Source organism: Hesperophylax consimilis, chromosome 31 (genome assembly GCF_061612785.1).
Source record: "Hesperophylax consimilis isolate HC1 chromosome 31, BYU_Hcon_1.0, whole genome shotgun sequence".
Lineage (NCBI taxonomy): Eukaryota > Metazoa > Arthropoda > Insecta > Trichoptera > Limnephilidae > Hesperophylax > Hesperophylax consimilis.
The window spans coordinates 6,060,127-6,080,742 of record NC_142866.1 but is presented as its reverse complement, the minus strand read 5'-3'; the positions used below and the strand labels follow the sequence as shown (position 1 = coordinate 6,080,742).

Sequence of the window (20,616 nt, the reverse complement as noted above, 5' to 3'; positions counted from 1 at the left end):
TACATCCGCACCTCTAACTTCCCGATCACCATGCATCATGATGTCTGCTATACCACCATCCTTGCGCAGTGATTTTACGTAGTCCCAAAATGCCTTGGGATCATGCTTGATATCACTCTATTGAGTCGACATACATTCGGAATGCTATATTAACATTTCTTCTAACAACTGCTCTGAGGTTACTGAACATTTCAAACTCAATTTGTCACCAGTAGCTTTCCATTTTTTATGGTGAGCATGTTTTATCTCAATGCTCCTGATGGCATCTCTAGTGAACCACTTCGGATATCTACGTCCACCTCTGTTGGGAGGTTTCCTAGGGAAGCAAGCGTCAAATACATGAATAAAAATGGTGTAGCGCCTCATTAACGGTATCGAATTTTTTTAATAGCCCTTTAAAATTGCACTGTATGTTTTGCTGCACCCTGTTTATGAATGAACCATTTCTGAAGTGTCTGTATACAGATGTTTCTCTTCTACTCTGACTCTTGTTTCTCTTGAATATTTGTCATTATTCCAATTATTTGAAAATGTATTAATACATATTCCTTTACACTTACAGGGGTGCATTGCTGCCTTATTTATCAAAGCCAACATCTACTGGTGCCGTTACCGCAAGTTTTCCAAGCTCGGCCAGTACCCCGTGACCGAAGTGCTCATAGTGACCGTCATCTCCGCTGTGATCGCCTACCCGAATCCGTACACTCGCATGAACACATCACAGCTCATTTACCTGCTCTTCAACCAGTGCGGCATCTCCAACTCTGATCCTTTATGGTAAGTTGAGAGGTTTTTTCTCATTATTTTTGTGTTAGGATTGTACTAAGTTATGACAACTACATACATCATTGGAGTCCTTGTATATATACATATGTACATCATTGATCCCTTGGATAGTCTTTGCCGCCTCTAGAAAACCTTCAATTCTGCTGTTTTCCTTCAGTTCCTTATGCCTGAGAGTGCGGTTTTGGACTTTTCACCACTTAAGCTTTGACTTGATGCACTTCTTAACCCTGAAAATGTATTAAATAAGATCTTCAGTGGTCAGTTTTCTTCCTTTCTTGCTAAGTGTCTTACTCAGCTAAAACATCCCAGTTTTATAAGGTTTTATATGTGTTTAGTATGTGTTACTGACAACTTTTCAAACAGTTGATATAGCTTATTGTTGTTCTTCAAATTCCAGATATCATTTTATTATATGGTTTCAAAGATTTATTTACGTGCTTCCCCTCAAAAATTAAGAGAATTAATTATTGTTTTTCTTGCAGCGACTACAACCGTAACTTCACTGACGTGAATTCTGCCATAGAAATAGCCGCTGCTGGTCCAGGAGTGTACCGCGCCATCGTCCACCTGCTGATGGCTCTTGTGCTGAAGCTTCTGATGACTGTGTTCACCTTCGGCATGAAGGTGCCCTGCGGTCTGTTCATTCCCAGTTTGTGTCTCGGCGCTATTGCAGGACGTATTGTGGGCATCGGTGAGTCTTTTTATCTTCGTCAAAATATTACGCATTTATTTATCTTTCTTGTCATGCTTATCCCTTATATTTTTTATGAACCTTATAGTTAACATAGACAAACTGATAGGTTAAAATGTGATAGAAAATAATTTGGTTTTATTGAATTTTTCAGGAATGGAGCAGTTGGCATACAACTACCCGAAGATGTGGGTGTTCAGTGGGGAGTGCTCCACGGGGGATAACTGCATCACCCCGGGACTGTACGCTATGGTCGGGGCGGCTGCAGTGCTCGGAGGGGTCACACGAATGACCGGTCAGTATATATACCACCATTGCTATTTATACACACACAAAGCTGCTCTAATCAGGGAAGTTGTATATCTCATGAGGCAAAATGTTTTCAAAACATCCAACAAAATTAGAAACATTGGGGCAGGGTCACAATGTTTTGTTTTCTGTGACCTATGGAAAACAAAACAAACAATGGTCCCATCTCGACCCAATGTTTTTGTTTTGTTGAATGTTTTGAAAACATTTTGTCACTGGAGACCCGACTTACAACATACAACTGAAACCTTTGCAAGCTTTCTTCAGCCAGGATAGTCTTTCCGGATCTTTGGTTTTCGTTAATATTTTTTACTTTGACTTCTTCTGCTGCCATCTTCTATATGAAGTTGGCTATCTTCAGAGTCATCTTCACCCTTCAAACTGAATCCTGGAACAGTACTTACAAACACTTTAGTGATGTCTTTCTTGCCTTAATCTATCTGCAAGAGTGAACTTGTAAAAATGATGTGTTCACTTTTTCAGTGTCGCTGGTGGTGATAATGTTCGAGCTAACGGGTGGGGTGCGTTACATTGTGCCTCTGATGGCCGCTGCTATGGCGTCCAAGTGGGTGGGAGATGCGCTCGGCCGGCAGGGCATATATGATGCGCACATAGCGCTCAATGGCTACCCCTTCCTCGACAGCAAGGATGAGTTCCAGCACACTTCGCTCGCGGCCGACGTCATGCAACCCAAGTACACTCAATTATTAATCTTTTTAACTGTTGGTCAACTTCAAAGTAATATCCAAACATCAAAATCATTCTGTGATCCTTTCTATTGTGATAACAAAAATCAACAACCAGGCCAAATTATTATAAGTTATTCTTATTCTCATCTCAACGTGAAGAATCATAGCTGTTTGAGCTTAAACCTATAACAACATGTTTTACTCATCGGTTGCTGAATGCCTGAAGTATATTAACATGAAATATAAAAATAAAATTGACATGAAATTGACGAAAGTGAAATATTGAATCTATTGGAGTTGGGATATTATTTTAGTTATGAAAACGTATTTTTGTACAGTATAAAGTTGCCTTCACTAGTCATCAGCTACTTAACTAGACAATAGGAAAACGTCTAAATTTCTTTTTACGTTTATCTGACCATTACATTATCATCTTCATTATATTTACACGGGCAATAATTGTTTTTAAAGTAAATAAAGAATTTAGTCACGAACACTCCCATGTAAGTAATTTCACGTGCCTATTTTGCTATGACATCAGTTGTGACTTATCTTTAAATGAGTATTCTAATTATTATTATGTTTTCATTGGCTGTTGATTTTGCTTAATACTATCAAGATGAGATTAATATGTTATTACAAAAATATAGTGTTTATTTAATCAATGTTAATTTATTATAGGTAGGTGCATATTTAACCTTTTTTTATGAAACAGGTAAATTGCGAGCGTCATTTGAGTGATATATTATGTAGTTAATTTCAATACAATTTTTGATATTTCTTGTGCTCTAATGTTATTATGCAACCTAAAAACTAATTATTTTATACAATGTTTACACATTTTTGTTTATCTTTGTAATATTTCAAACAAACTGAATGATAGAAGCATCTATTCGTCTAATAAAATTTACAGTAAAACTCTCTTGTAAGGTTTTTCAAATGACCAGAAAAATTTCAAAATTACTAATATGGGAACCTCATGAGGGGTTTTACTGTACCCAAATAACGTAAACATATTTCCATTGTTTAATCAATATTTACAATTATTGCAACATTTTGTCTAACTGCGGCGTTTTGTTTCGATGCGGTTTTTCGAGTTGTATCTATCATGCGTTGCTACAAACTGTCGCTATTCAAAGAATTTCAGTGAAAGGCTTTTAAAAAGTTTTTCAAGGGATTCACCATCTTCTTAAGAGGGTTTCACATTTATAAACTGCGATTAATTGTTCCTGGCAGACAGAGAAGACATTATAGTGGAATGGAAGCTTTGGAAATAAAACTGTAATTTTATCAATAAGACTGCACTCAATATTCATTTTTAAGGACTTATTAAATAAACATTACAACAGTCTAATAATGAACTACTAACAAACTTTGGTGTGCTTTAGCAATTGCGCAGTGATTAATGGCCGTATCCCTTTAACTATTTGGGTACATTCAGCGCATTTATTTCTCGATCCTAGACATTCTGCGAACCGCGCATGTGCTTGTATGTGGATTTCATAGATGACAGTGACAAACTTTTAAACCTCTTGTGATGAATTGGATCATTTGTTTTAGTTCAAGAAAGTTAGGTTAATTTCCGGCGGGAATTGTTCAAAATAGGTTTTATGGTTACATATTGCAAATTAAGCTTAATTGGACCTATTTAGAGCGAGAAAGCATATAAGACAGCTAACAAATAATAATTATTAAACGGTCGCATTTTCACGAAAAATTACCCCCAATTGTGAGGTAAGATGACAGACTTATATCGAACTGTACCGTTGCAATAAAACTATATTATGTACTTGCGTGTTTTTGTTCTAATTCATATGCCTACACCACTTGGCACATATTTGTACAAATAATAATACTAGCATACTATGTAACTTTAGGAAAGATATTTGTGCGATTAACTGAAAATGTATGTATGTGTGCGTACTAATATGTTGAACTAATTTAATGGGTTTCTGATTGGTGTATTTTGTATTTATTTAACTTGTAAATATATGAATTGTATGCATTCGGTACATATTATATTATTTAGTAACACAGCATATAAATATTTGCATAATTTTGTATAAAACATTGTGCAGTTGAATTTCAATGGGTCCTTGTCCACAGGCGGAATGAGACTCTCAGCGTCATAACCCAGGACTCCATGACAGTTGACGATGTGGAGGTCTTGCTGAAGGAAACGGAGCACAATGGCTACCCGGTGGTGGTCTCCAGGGAGTCTCAGTATTTGGTTGGATTTGTCCTCAGGAGGGATCTGAATCTTGGACTGGGTAAGTGAACCTAACTCTTAAAAAAAAATAACTCCACACAGGAGTTTATGAGGTTTCTCTTAGGTCATTAGGTTCTCACATTTCATTTAACTGTAGTGAGCATATTACACACTAAAAGATCAAATAAGTTTATATGTTTTTTTTTTTTTTTTTTTAGATCAACAAACGCTGATTTTGAATATATATAAGTTTTATTATATACTAGTTGTACCACGCCATGAATTATAATAATAATAATATAATAATAAATTTATTTCACATAAAAATCATACAATAAAACATGCGGAAACTTTGACTAGCCAACTAGGAATGGATCCTGTTTTAGGCCAGTCAAATTGACAAGTTTAGTTCATATTATAATTTAGGACTTAATATAAAACAAAACCGGTAAATCTAAATAACAGCCAGATAGTAGTAATAAAAAGACAGATCACCACAGGAGTTGTAAAGTAGAAAAAATGGGAAGGGTAGTTTATAAGTTTATAATATAGTTGGATGATTAGAAAATAATCGATAGCATTGATAAATAAAGTACAGATTAATACAGAATTGACAATTGTGTTCAGAGATGATAAATATGTGTTTTTGTATTGTATGGACTTTAAAAAATTATGTATCAGTGTTTTGACAATAATGTACATATATATTTTTTATAATGAGATTATCTATTGATCAACATATCTTCACTTTTTACCCTCCCTAAATCAAGGAGCCAGTCGTTGACAATATTAAATTAATAGATAACACCTTTTATGTATTTTAATCAATGTATTCATAAACCTTGAGTATAATAACCATAAAAAAGAAAGAAAAAAAAACCCATTTTTCATCAAATCATTCATTCACTCGGCGCTACTTGGCTTCCCAAAAAAATTTCAAATAATGACAAATATTCCAACCGCCCTCCGCACAAACTAATTTGACTTGACTTCACTTATGCGTACACTACCGGCCGTAATCCTAGGCATTGTACTGACATCAGTAGTTGAGATTTTAAAACAATTGTAAGTGTGAACATATATATCTATATATGGCACACCAAAAATGATTGTACATAGATGGAAATATAGATAAATGTTTGAGAGTTAAATTGAGTTGGACACCGGATGCAAAAATATAAAACTTAAAAAATATAAAATCTTTCCATTACCAAAATCAAAGCAACAGTAATATGTAGTTGTGGGTTAAAAGTATTTGTTGTTTCTCAATTTACCGTGAATGAAAGTATTCTCGTTAATTGTCTACTTGCAAGTGTACAGATTCATTACATTGACAACGAATGATATGGGTTAACCGACCTTCGCAATACCTGGAAAATATGATATATCAATACCACTTGGTAGAAAATATGTTCACATATTATTATGTACAGTGGTGCCTCACACAACGAACTTAATTCGTTCCAGGAGCAAGTTCGTTATGCGAAAAGTTCGTTATGTGAAACGCGTTTTCCCATAACAATACATGTTAAAAAAAATAATTCGTTCTGTAGCATAAAATATGGTAAGATGACATAAAAAAAAGATAAATTTTTTGTTATTATTTTTATTTAGATACATCTAAAAACATAATGAAAAAAACACACATTTTTTAATTTTAAGAAATAATCGAATCTTGCACATCTTCATCCATTTTCCGCCGATGGTGCAGTGAAAAACCTGTCCAAAGTCGTTTGTTTCTCTCTTTTCTTCAACATCTGCCGGAAATAACGGACAAGAGTATCGGAGTACAGGTCGTTGATCCTGTTTGCTTCAGCGGAATCCGGATAGTGGGCATTGGTAAACTCCTGAACTGCTTTCCATTTGACCAGGATGTTCTTGATGTCAGCAGTTGGAATTGGTTGATTGTTTGATTGTTGCTCATATCATATATCATATAAAAAAAATGTTGAGTTTATCTTAAAAGGACGACTGCCGTGATACGTGTGCGATTTAATTCGTAATGAAGAACGATTGCTGCGATACGTGCGTAAGTTAAGCGTACTACGCAGTGACTAACGAGTCTAACGACTGCCTGCGCGGGAGGATGCAATTAATCGGCAGTGATCGTAGAAGATCGGGCGACTTCGTTGTGTGAAGCGAAGTTCGTTGTGTGAAGCGAAGTTCGTTGTATGAATCGTGAAATGAACGAAAAGGAAGTTCGTTGTGTGCAGCATTCGCTGTGCAGGCGTTCGTTGTGTGAGGCACCACTGTATGTAGTTTGGGTGCCACCTGTAGATATATTTCTGCATCACAATTTTTTCTGCATACACAAGTGGGTAGTTGCCACAACCTATTATGGCACAGGCTAGCAATATCAATTGATCAATTTCGATCACATCTTTATCTCGGTTTGATCATAAAAAATTCAAAAGATAATAATTTAGAATTAGACCTTATTTATTAGGGATATTGCTCAAAATCTTAAAAAGGTGAAACTTATTTTGAAAATATTTTTCTTGTAAATGTTTATGTACAAAAAAACAAAAAAAATCTTGATCAAGTATCTTGATACAATTTCTCATAATTACAGATTTGCCAAGATTCTCAACAATATACTGTGACTCATGTAATTTGGGCTCCTGGTTTTGTTCAAGATCGTCACCAAAACATGTACATACAGAAAAATTTCTTTTTATGGCCTAAATGCAAATTTTTAATAAAATTTTATTTATTTTATTACGGAGACGGTCAGCATAGCACCCACACCTGTAAGCACTCCGGCAATAGGCGGCCCATTGTACTGTTTACCATGTCTCACCTCGTTCCTAAGACAAACTCAGACCCTTTAATGTTGTCTGTCTGTCTCTGGCCATTTGATATCTGTCATGACTCCTGGTTCCACAGAACAGATGGACATTTTCCCGTATCCCACATCCCAACGAGGCTCGATATAGTCAACACTAATAAACTAATTTAAACACTGTAGACAACTTCCACAATATATTTCACTCGTCTCTGTGAACTCATGAATCCTGTTAATTGTAAATCCACGGGCCCTCAAAAATCAAAGAAAACCTAAAATATTCTAATGCGCCAATAATAGAGTTCCACTGCCGCCCCTTCAAATTTACTTAAAACATCTGAAGCCGGATATTTAAAGTAATTTTGTATAAATAAAACGTCATGTAAATCGAAATTACTAATAATCGGAATACCGGCGCGGCCGATCTGTCAGGGTCAGATTTATAAAATAATAAATAATACGAATAAGAACTGTGTATAACCGTGGAAATCAAAATGTTACGGTATTTTACTTCCATGGCGGGCCTCTAAAAATAAAATTTATGAAATTTTTTATGATTTGTTCTCGCAGACATATTTTTTTTTTTTTTTTTTTTTCTTATCATTTCTGGCTTTCACCCTTCAAGGGTGTTCTTGGCCATCATTTAAAATTATTGAGAAATGAAAGGTGAATTTAAATATTAATTTTATTTAAATAGGCAAATTTCAAAATTATAATGAAAATTGGAGTCGAGTTCAGACTTAGAAGAGATGAGATGTTGAATGGAGGGGAGGCAATTTTAGATAAGGCTTGATAGAAGAGAGGATATTTGTTTAGAGAGGGATTGATTAAAAAAAAAAATTAAATTAACAGAATTCAAAACGCAAATAATAAATAATATGTAATAATCATTTGCTACATCAGAGTGCAGTAGCCCTGCCTCACCCTGGCGGTAAGAAGAAGAACTTCATTAGTGTTTGGTTTATTTTGGCGAACTTTACTCAAAACCAAACTATTCATAACCCATGTACCTACAGGACAGCTAGTAATATTATATTTGTGTTTGCAGCCAATGCCCGCCGCATGATGGAAGGCATTTGCGGCCAGTCCCTGGTGGTGTTCAGTGGGGCCGGCCCACATCACGTGGCGCCGCACCCTTCGCCTGCCCCTCCCGTGCACTTGCACAAGATTCTCGACATGGCACCCATCACGGTGACCGACCAGACCCCTATGGAGACGGTGGTGGACATGTTCCGCAAGCTGGGACTGCGCCAGACTCTCGTCACTCACAATGGGTAAGTTGCCATTTTTCTCGTCGCTTTCCTTTTGTCCTTAGAACCCATTCCTTCAATTAGGTAACTTCAATCAGTTTTATGTGCCACTTCCGTAACATAACATAATAATATGTGGTTTGTTTGATAGTTAGTAAAAACTAGTATGTTGTATTTGTAATGTAATATTATATTAATTATAATTATAATATAAGTTATTTGATTACTGTTTGAAAACATTCTAAACTTATTGATTCTTATGATCAACAGGCGTTTGCTGGGTGTCATCACCAAGAAAGATGTTCTTCGACACGTCAAACAGATGGACAATGAGGATCCTAGCTCTGTCGCTTTCAATTGAAAGGGATAAATCAATTTATAACTGCTATTTATATACCTAGTATTATTGTATGAAACCTATTGTATAATATGTATGTAAGTGGTATTACGTATATTAAATCAAAACTCATCTGCAAATAATATTGAACATCACCAGAGAATATTTTGATAAAGGGTTAAATAACATTTGCCGTATTATTTACATCAAGTGGATATTTATACAAAAGCAAGTGTTTTATAAAGCGCTGCTGATTCGAAAACTTATATTTTCATAAATATCTTCCTTAAATAGTTATGCATTTACAAGAATTGAGGAGTAGAATCTGTTGCAGTGTCAAATTAGATGTAAAATGTGTTTAAGACATACATATTGGTAAGCTTAACTACTAAATAATGTACATTTCATGTTTGTTACAATGAGTTTTGATATTTATTATCACATTTACAATATTTATACACACATGGAATGATATTTGAAATTAATTACATGCCATTTGTTAAAAATATGTTATACACCAACAATGATAAGAATATTTTCACAGTGATGTTTTATTTTTTCTTAATAAATAATTATTTGAATCAATAGCTTAACTCCTTAGAATTATTATATTATTAGATTAGGGATCGGGTGCATCACATCACAAACTGTTTGTAAAGTTTATAAGCAGTGATGGCTTATTGAATTATAACTGCCTTTAATTAATATCCTTAAAATAATTGGATTAATTATGAAAAATATTGTTCAATCATTGGTCTAGTTTTGTCAGTATTTTTTAATTTATTTTTACATCTGCACAAGAGACCATTTGTGAAAGCATAACTTCCGTCCAATATACATTGTTGTGTTTACTGATCATATTTGGTTAAAAAAATCAATTACGCATGTTAATTAAATGACTATATTATGATGATACCTCATTCACGTTGATAAATAATCTACCGATCATATCTTCAAGCAATAATTGTGGAAAAACTCTAAGATATTAATATACACATTGAATTTTTTTCTGCATGCTTCTCATTAAAGAAGGAGTAAGCTATCACTGTTAATTAACTAATTTCGATAAATGATTGATTATTAGACAAAATATTAAAGCGTCATGTTTTAACTATGCTTGGATATTTAGGAATCCTTACTATTCAGTAATTTTAAGTGTAAAATATTTTAATCACATGTATTCTTAAAGAGGTTATTACAAGTATATACTACTTCTCCATATTTATCCGATCCCTTTCTAGGTTAGGTTTCAGTCATATATGTTTTCCTATACTTACATAGATATCTATTTATTGCTGCCAGAAAAAGGTGGATTTATAATATTCCCCTGATTTTTTGGAGGCTATCTTTATGTAAGTTTTGAAAATATATCAGTATTTAAGGATTTAATTTTGGTATTTCGAAAGAATTTTTAAATTTCAGCATAATAGAAGTGTCTAATAAATTATTAAGACCTTGAGAGGTTAATTTTTTCAATTATATCACATCACTTACGTATTCTTTAAAATTTCTTTATCCACCCAAAATTTTAGTGCCAATATCACATTTTCTATTTAATTTTCAATGGTTTTGGTACTCAGCAATTTTTTTTATTATATGGGTTAAATGCAAGTACATATGAGTCGTATAGGATCGAAGGCCGAACTATCCATAAATTGACAAAATAAACCTAAATACGCCATATTATTATTATTTAGGTCGTAATGTGTGTAAAAATGTTGTCTAAATCTTATCTCTGTGGTATTAAAAATGATTTGAAAATCGTGTTTGGTAGCAGTTAATTTTGTAATTCAAATTCAAACTTAATTTTCAAGTTCTGTTATTATTTCAGTTCTGTGAAGCAATTCTCCTGTAATGATAGAATAGCAGAAGTTGAATAGGACGTTCACACAACCTGAAAATTAACGTTAAAATTTGAAGAATTGTTCAAATTCTGTGAAACAAACCGTCCTTAGCTTTCGATTGATTCTGGATAGTTCTGCCTGTGATTCTAAACGACTCGTATCTAATGAATTATTGGGACTGAGACAGGTTAATATTTTTTCATACTTTGTATCCACGAAACATCATATATGTAATAACATCACTTATCATTCAATTGACATTACATTAATTCTTTTGTACCTTAACTTTTACTGTAAAGTGGGTATTAATAGCACCAAAAAAACATAAAAAATTGCAAACACAACTCATTATGTTGTGCATTACATTACAGCTGTAATATAAGACTTTTATATTGTTAATAAGGGTACAGTGAATACATTTAAAGTATTTTGGAAGCCTCTTCTATGAGAGAATAATTTTTTTTATTTTAGAAAATTTGTGTAAAGTAACCTCGTGTTAAGTACAACTTTGCACTACAAATATCAAAACACAAATTTTGTACTAAAACACAGTTGTGGTGCACATTTAACGCATTATACGAGTTTATTGGAACCAGTCAAGGCCTAGTGCCTACTTTGAATAGTACCTACTCTATTGGACTTTATGGAAATTGTTTTTAAGAAAAAACGCAAATTCAAAAATTCAAAATATTATCTTTATTCGACTTAAAATACTTTATATCATTATTACAAAAAATTAAACCCACAAAAAAGAAACAATAAAGACTAAAATTTCTACCTATTTCTAAGTTCCTAGATTGAAAAAAGCCCCTATTGGATACAATTTTCGGTTCTCTGATGCCTCCTTCAATGTGCTTTTATTAAATAGAAGCGCATTCTCCTTCTGTGGCCATTTCCATGATTTTAGGCTTCTTTGTTTGGATTTAATTATAGGTCCATCTTTGTTAACAGTCACTATCTGTCCAGAAAATAGTTCATCTTTATAGGAAAAGACAACATATTCCCCAACCTTCTTCTGTAGTGGCTTAAAGTCACACCATGTTGTTTCGTTGATTGGATGTGTTCCGGCAGATGTCGATGATTCCTGGTTGCTTTCTGGAGAGCGATAATACTGGTGGCATTGATGGTCCTGACAAAAATATCTCAAAGAAGCCATTTTGCATCTAGCGCAATTTAACCCCCAAAAATGCGATCATCAATTCTCAGCACATAAGCATAGAAATAATTTTTTTCTGTTAGGACATAACCAAAAAATGTTCTTGGTGTGGACATGATGGGTAAATTTAAGGGTATTTGGACACCACTCACTTGCTGTACCATGTTCCATTGCTGTGTTGTTGATGGATTTTGTTAGCTCTTATTTTGGGACACAATTTAATAGTCACCACAAACAAATACGAAAACTGGCTGTAGCTCGTCAGAATGCTTGCAAGTAATACTTCATAGCTCCATCTATCGACTTGCATATTATGCTCTTCATTTGAAATACTCGGTTTACCTATAATTAATGGTTCCAACAAGTATTGGCGGATGGTGGTGCAAAGTTACACCCGCTGGTGCAATCTATACCCACTTTTTACGGTACTTTATATTTCGTTGTATTTTTTGCAGAAAATTAATCATTTTCATCACACTCACAAATATTATTAAACATAAACAATATTTGGCACTATCATAACTTTTTGTTTGTTTATATATATACTGAATCCACTCACTCCAAGGAATATTAAATTGTAGACGGCCGTAAGTTCTTTGCCAGATGCAATTTAAGGGAAACATTAGGATTATGCACATTTACTTTGTATGTATTCACATTTATTTAATTGACACAAGTGTAATCAATTTATTATTCTATCCAGTTTTACAAGTTGTCTTTTCTACATTAAATTCAATTGTTTAACTTACGTCACCTGAATAAAGCCCGCTTTAACATGCACACAGTTTTAAATGTCTTTATAAAACACATGCAACACAAATAATGAATTTTGTGATATGAATTTATTGATATTTATGTTGGAATTATTTTTACAAATGTAGTGTCATCTTGTTATCTCCATGAACTTCAATAATAAATGGTTTATTAACCAGGACACATTATGCATATAAAGTACATTATTATTGATATATTTTTTAAAGATATTCGTCACATTGTGGGTTACTTACATAAATTACTGATATGCATCGAGATTCGTTACTTATTTACAAATTCTTTTTTATTTATTTTTATAATCTTTTTTTATGAGAGTGGCGAGATTTTTATTTTTACAAATAAAAAGGGATTATTTTTTTTTTTAATTCATTTATTTAAATAATATGTATATGACAATGTGTTTAGAAATTTTACATGAAATCTATCAGATAATTGTTAACAATTATTTCAAACTTAATTACAAATTAAAAATAAAAAATAACTCTGTAATAAAAAAGCATATTTTTCAAATGTAACATACACATCACCATGTTAGGTTTATATTTCAAAAATATATTACAAACATGGAAATTATGAAAACATCTAGTCATAACGATTTAATGACATTTGTTCATCGTAACATTTCCAAAAGTCCTTAAAAATGCCACTCCCTGGATCATGTAAAAAATATCTCTTTAGAGTGATGAGTTGTGTCAATCACTCTTTCATTGTCTGATGTCAATTCCCTTTCATTCTTCATCCATTCCTACATTTGTTCTCATTTCTGTTCTGAATGTTGATCTCGATCAGTCTCTGCATCTTCTAAAAAAAAAAAAAATCCATTAGCTTAATTTAAGAATAAAATTCAAACACCTTTTTATGATTTTATAAATTGAAGAGTTATTCAAATGGTGTAATACTAATTTAAATGTTTAAGTTTTATATTATTTTGGTAATCTTATGGTGTTGGTTACTACTTTTCCATTATTTTATGTGTACAGGGACTGCGTATTACAACAATTGAAACTTCTGTCTGACAAAATTTTTCTCAGACCTGAAAGCGGATTCTATTATTTCTAAAATTTGTGTAGTTTTATCTTGTTATGATTGTATCAAAATAAATTATATATTTTCAGTTTTATTACAATGAACTTACTTTTATTATAAGTAACTCCTAATTTTGTGATATTTTATCTCTTTTATAATCAAGGAAAAAAATCAAAACTATTAGACGCTAACGTTTAACTAAATATCTTCGTTTGCAACTACTAACTACTATTCAAGAAACATCACTGTATATTAAAATTACCACTTTAACGCCATAAGTTTTTAGCAAATTAGCAATATGTCTGGCAGTATTAATAGAATCACATTTTACTTTGTACGTATTTTATTAGTAAGAATAAAATAATTATTGACGACTTCAATGTAAAATTAAATCATATTTTATCTACATGTTTTGTGCATAATATTTAGTTTTGAAGTGATATATTAAATAAAATTCTTTATCCACAAATTTAAGGTTTTTTTTATCAAATACATATTGCAATCAGGAGTGGCTCGCGCTAATGTTCACTAGAGCGCTGAACCGCCAACAAAATTGAAAAACATTTTGCAGCCCATCATATTCATACATAATATTTTTAATTATAAAATTGTACTCAATGATGCTACGAACCGAGGTATTTATCATTCCGGGCGATATGCATAAACGCCCAGCTTGGGAATGTCATTTTGTATGAAGCTCCAAGCACACATCGCTAAACCATCATATTACACAAAATGTATCGAAAAAATTGCCCCTGAACGGGCGGCGTTCGGCGTGAAGATGACACAAAGAGAATCGAAAGTGTCTGAAGATTTCCGAAGAAAGGGAGTCTGAAGATTTCCGGGCTGCAACGAAGTAATTATTCTTGACCTACAGTTTTATTTTGTTTTTTATTTTATTTTTTTATATATATATATTTTTTTTTTTGAACAAGATAGTAATAATATTTCTCTTTTAAAATGCAATCATGGGTCAACGGGTCAGCTATCTTGTAATACAGCCCTTGGGTTAGGGAACCTATTTGACATTGACATTATTAGTTTTTTGTTTGTTTTACTGTTAAAAAGTAACCTTTTGCTTGTGTGTGTGTTTTGTCACTTATTGTGTTATTATCAGATCTGTTATATAGAATTATTCTGGTATCTCTATTCTTATATAAAAAATAACAATCTCTTCATATAATTATAATAATCTTTTAAAATGATTGACATAATAATAAATGTGGAGTATATAATAAAAGGGTTGAAGAATTGATCTTTTCCATAAATAGGTAAGATACTCACACTTATATAAATAAAATTTAAAAAATAAATAAATTATTAGTTGCAAATGCAAAGTTTGTACACGATGTAGGTAAAAAGTATAATTCAAGTATAAATTCAAATTTTTTTTTTCACAATCCTCAAGATTGAGATTTCTTGTTCTGAGGTGGCCTGTAGTTTTTAAGTTTTTGTATGTGTATATATACATATTAAGTTTTTCAGGAATTGCTCGGTAAACCACCAAACATTTAGGGCACCGGCCGCACCTAATTGCAATATCCGCTCTCTTTATATTTGAGACATCGACAGTCCTGCATTAGGGGGAGGGTAATTAGAGTTTGGTAAAATGAGAATTTTGTGCAATATCTAAGTTGTTTTCAATATCGCTCTCTACATATCCTAATTTATATTAGAGGGGGTAATTAGAGTTTTATGCGATATCTAAGTTGTTTTTACATCACATGCTCTATAATTTAGGTAATGCTAGAAAAACTATTGCTATAAACTATATAAAAAAAATTCTTTAATTATTTAAAAAAAAATCATACTGCAAACAAGCTGCGGGTGCAGATGTGCATCTTACTGGATAGGGCTATAATAATATTATGTATTTGAGTTATGCTCGATTTTGTATTACTTATCTCTTTTACTGTTTTACATTACTTAATGACTCATTGATTCGATGTCCAATTAAAACGGTAGGTATAAAAAAATAATAACTAATATTTAAATAATACTGGAAAGGTCAAAAATAGTAATAACCTCTAATATTAATTACTAGCTATTATAATATTTTTATAAATAATATATAAACAAAATATAAAGACTGATAAAAATTTATAAAAACAACATTTTACAAAAAAAAATTGTAAGTTATTATGAAAATAGAATCGGCGATTAAGAAGTTAAGAGACACGATCGCTCTGCGGTATATGGGGGATCCTAATGACCCTCTTCGGGTGATACATGAATTTTACCTTCAGGTACATAAAGTTTATGTAGAATGTACCTAATCTACGAATGCCGTCAGATCCAGTGTCGACCATATAGTACTTACGGGGAGGAGGTTCCTCGTGTATGGGCGCATTGTTGAGTGTGCTCGGAGTGGTAGGTTTGGCCAGCAGCCGGGATGAGTTCATGCGTGATATAGCGCATAGGGTGGCCATTCTACCGACTGCTCTTATAGCATTTCCAGTCATCTACACAAAGCAAAGACAACACACGTGCAACATGCGAAATTAGCCAAATAGTGTTAATCTATTAATTAGTATATTTCACACAATCATTATATTTAATTTATTGATTGTTGCATGGAAATGACACAGGTACTAATTTATTATTTTCATCAAATATTAAAAGCATGCTTATTTTCATATTAACTCAAAGAGATAGGAAAGATTAAAACCCCATTTGCGATGTAAAGAGAAAAGTATTAATAATAAATGGATGTAATATTTCATTTGTCAAATATATCTTTGTACATGCTGAAAATATGTTAAGTTATTTTTTTTAAAAGAAAGACAAACATCCCAGGTTATGAATAACCTGGGAATGTTTTAAACTCTCCTACTTTCACTACAGTAAGCGGAAAATGTTGTGATGGAGGACTTAGCCAGACGAGGAATTGAACGCACTACGTCTGGGTGGGACCCAAACGCGATGTCAACTCAGCCACAGACTGGTCAATAGATTAAACATACATATTTCATGAGTAGATATAGGAATATTTGTTTTTCTTTTACACTACTTTTTCACAAGTTTTTTTTTTATTAAAAACTAGGTAATATATAATATTTAAAATAGTTAATATCTTTTATATTCATAAATAATATTTTACCTAGTTTTTGTTTCATCACTTTTAATGACTCTATATCACCTTTTATAAGTGTGTTTAATTGTCATTTTGATGAAATATCATGAAACCGATATTTCTTTTGAAATATGCCATATCAAAAATAAAATATACAAACAATAATTCACACTGATTAGTTAAGATAATATAAGAAAATTCATAACAAACACAAAAAATATGAAAATAAATAAATTTATTTGATATAAACACTTGGAGAGTACGTACCTGCCACTTAGATTGAATGACAAATTTCCTCAACTTGTCAGTGCTCAATGCGGTGCTGGTCCTCTTCTCTGTGTGTTGCTTCATCCACTTGGTGTGCAGACAGTGTGCGGCCGTGGGCCTCTTGTCCATGGGCTTCACCAGCAAGTCCTGGATGAAGATCCTGGCGTCCTCGGAGATGTTGTCGAACGCTTCATCCTCAAAGTCGTACTTCACCCTTAGTATGTTGGAATATGTGTCCTGGACGGTGTCACCCGCAAATGGAGATAATCCAGAAAGCCTATTAAGAAAAGAAACATTTCTGTTCAATTTTGGATGATAAATTACAAGTATTGTAATGCAACACATTATTAGCTTAGATGCTAATAATATACAGCTGTGTCTTTCTGTCTATCTTCAGAGATTATGTTACACATACTCATACTTATTAGTTTTTTCTTTAATTACGAATCTTCGAAGTTCAACGTGGTAACGAAATTACTTACTGAAAATAGTTGCGTTGATCACAAATCTTAATCACAAAAGGCTGTGCAGATGCCAGGAGCTCAACTTTGGCATGGTTTTAGTGATGCACACAAACAGTTTTCATGTTTTACAGTAAATATTGAATATCGGTAGAAAAATTCTTAAATAGTGAATTACCATAATATCTAGGAGAGCCTTAATAATTATCATAATTTTACACTTACAGTATGTAACAGATGACGCCTACACTCCACATATCGGAGGCCGTCGAAATGGGATCAAAATTGACAATTTCAGGAGCTATGAACTCTGCTGTACCACACAGGGTTCGTATCTCCTCATTAGGATTAAGGCGTCTCGCCAATCCAAAGTCAATGATCTTGATTTCATGCGACGGCCTCGTGTGACACATAATGTTCTCTGGCTTCAGGTCCAAGTGAACTATGTTTTTAGAGTGCATGAAGCCGACTCCTTCCAAGATCTGCGTCATGAATAGAATGCAGTCTCTTTCAGTGAGAGTGAAATCCTCCTCCGATACCCTCTCAAATAATTGTCCGCCAGATATACTGTGAGGAAAAATAAAGGCAACATTGAAATATTAATAATTATTTGCGTATCTTTCAGTAGTGGAAGATACTCTCAATATGACTCTGGTGAGAGACCACCATTCCGAGTCAAAGCGGTTCTTGAAATGGCTTCAATGTTGGGTGACTAAATTTGAAAAATCAGATACCTAACTCTGAATCTTTAGCTTATCTTTCCTTTCTTCCTCTGCTCTTGACTCACAACATGACCCAAAATGAGGATGCCATAGTTTCAGTGACTGCAAACACTTGAAAGTCTTGGACGATATCATAAGAAACATTACAGATCAAGTTGGTCAATAACTAGTAGAATCTGGTTCAAATAGCAATCGCAACAGCCATAGCAATCCCATAATTAAGTTCATTTTGAATAAATCTTATTTTCATTTAATAATAATTTATGCTGTCATATATATTTTTTAGAGAATAATCATATAAACTTACTATTCAGTTACGATAATCATTTGATTCATTTTCACAAAAGCGTCAATCAGTTGAATGAGCTTGGGGTGTTTCAAGCAGCGCATAATCTCTAACTCTTGTATTGTTACTTCTCTATCTTTGGGTTTCATTATCTTAACAAACTTAGCTGCCAACTTCTCCCCAGTGCTTTTGTCTACAACGAGGTTCACCGATCCAAAATGTCCTCTACCGATTACGTTGTATATTTTGTATCTGGAATCGAATAGGTTTCCGTCATCGACATTGTACAGCGGTTGGGGTTCTTTGTTAATTTCTGAAAAATAATAATAAAAGTGTAAAGTATAAAAATTAAAACGCAGTACCTACTCAACTTTATGGCAACTTATTTGATCAATTAATTAACACACATGTCATTTCAATTGGCAAATTGCAATAAATTTTTTATTATTTTTATTAAAAGAGCTCTTTTGAATATTTGACATTCTTTGTTAATAATAATGTTACATGAACGCATACCTTTGTCTTCTACGGTGATTTTAGCTGCAAGGGTTTCATCCCCAGTAGAGTTTTCAATCCGAACTTTATACATAGCTGCATCCGTTAACTCTGCTTCATGAATCATCAGGCAGGACTCTCCCTCTGTGTCGGTAATCCTCACTCTGCCATTTGATATTACTTCCCGGTCCTTAAATAAAATATTAATCATCACAACACTGAATATATTTCAGCAGTTGTATTGGGTAGGTATCACAGTGTATTAATAATCTTTTCATTAAATATTTAATAAGCTAAGCCGGGCAGTAAAAATGATGAATGGATAAATCTATTTCATCGCTAATAAATAAATATTTGTCACCAATACCGCAAATACAAAATATTTTAATGCAATATAATACATAATATATAAAATTTTATTATAGTGTCAAATAAATAATGCATGTATCATATTGCATACATTTAATAACCAAATACTGGGAATAAATTAGGTGATGAGATTAAAGGTGGCACTTCTAACCCATTTAGGGTATCTTTGTTTTTCTCATACCTACTTACCACTTATCACACATTTTATTTTCAATATTTTGACAATGAATAGTCGCCAATAATAACCGCATCATACAAGATAATGATTCATTGAATAATCGGTTCTACATCATTACTAACAATAATAGAAATCGCTTTCAACACTTTTGTATATAAATGAGTTATAATCATAATATTATGTACATACGCAAATTTTGGAATTACACATACATAGATACTATTTACATATAAGTAGGATAGATACAGTGCAGATAAGAATAAATCTAATAGTTATACATTTAGGTTTAGAGAACTCACCGACTTAAGCCAGCTCACAGTGGGCTGTGGATATCCTTGGAACGTGGCCGTCAGACAAACCTTCCCGCCCTTGGACGTGGTCACGTTACCTAGCTTGCCGAGGAACTTGGCCCGCTGGTTGGGCAGGGCAGGCGGGCCTACGGGGGCGAGATGCACTCGCGGCACCACAGTCAGCTGCGTGGTGTACCACAGGCTCTCGTAATACTCGCCCTCAGCCGTGGTCACTCGGACGGCGCAGCGCACGTAGCCCGAGTCGCTGCCCTGCACCTTGAGCAGCTTCATGGTGTGCTTGCGGCCTTGTCTAGTCAACTTTTGTACAAAACACATTTATTTATTCAAAAACATCTTATTAATTTTAACAATTATTTACCAGTAAAAACCATTATTAGACTAGAACAATAAACATTATTAGGAATAAAACCAGGCAAACTGGATAAGATAGTATTTTAATATCAGATTAAAAAGTTGTGGATGGATTGTTCGTGTACAATCAATTGTGTACAGATCTCAAGGAAATTCAAAATAAGTAACTAAAATTATATCCATTATTCCTTATATGAGGTTTGTTTGTTCAGTACATTGACCCCGTAATGCTGAGCATGTCATATAA

At 33.1% G+C, this 20,616-nt stretch overlaps 2 protein-coding genes across 7 annotated transcripts in view; one reads left to right on the top strand and one right to left on the bottom strand.

Moving 5' to 3' along the window:
- ClC-c (chloride channel protein 3) overlaps positions 1–12,990 on the top strand; it is a 34,704-nt gene extending 21,714 nt beyond the window's left edge. For all 4 annotated transcript variants that reach the window (XM_089649879.1, XM_089649878.1, XM_089649880.1 and 1 more), the window contains 7 exons: positions 563–777; positions 1,269–1,477; positions 1,632–1,772; positions 2,270–2,480; positions 4,582–4,745; positions 8,518–8,743; positions 8,990–12,990. In XM_089649879.1, the coding sequence (XP_089506005.1) occupies positions 563–777; positions 1,269–1,477; positions 1,632–1,772; positions 2,270–2,480; positions 4,582–4,745; positions 8,518–8,743; positions 8,990–9,080 (1,257 nt within the window). In that variant the 3' untranslated portion in view covers positions 9,081–12,990. The remainder of the gene's footprint in view (positions 1–562; positions 778–1,268; positions 1,478–1,631; positions 1,773–2,269; positions 2,481–4,581; positions 4,746–8,517; positions 8,744–8,989) is intronic.
- A 208-nt stretch (positions 12,991–13,198) lies between these two features.
- LOC149409379 (uncharacterized) overlaps positions 13,199–20,616 on the bottom strand; it is a 110,007-nt gene continuing 102,589 nt past the window's right edge. For 2 of the 3 annotated variants that reach the window (XM_089649874.1, XM_089649875.1), the window contains exons 25-31: positions 20,007–20,315; positions 19,182–19,350; positions 18,687–18,978; positions 17,883–18,224; positions 17,197–17,473; positions 16,177–16,318; positions 13,199–13,631 (exon numbers count right to left, since the gene is read on the bottom strand). In XM_089649874.1, coding sequence (XP_089506000.1) covers positions 13,588–13,631; positions 16,177–16,318; positions 17,197–17,473; positions 17,883–18,224; positions 18,687–18,978; positions 19,182–19,350; positions 20,007–20,315 — 1,575 coding nt within the window. In that variant the 3' untranslated portion in view covers positions 13,199–13,587. The remainder of the gene's footprint in view (positions 13,632–16,176; positions 16,319–17,196; positions 17,474–17,882; positions 18,225–18,686; positions 18,979–19,181; positions 19,351–20,006; positions 20,316–20,616) is intronic. The other variant, XM_089649876.1, reaches the window with a different exon arrangement.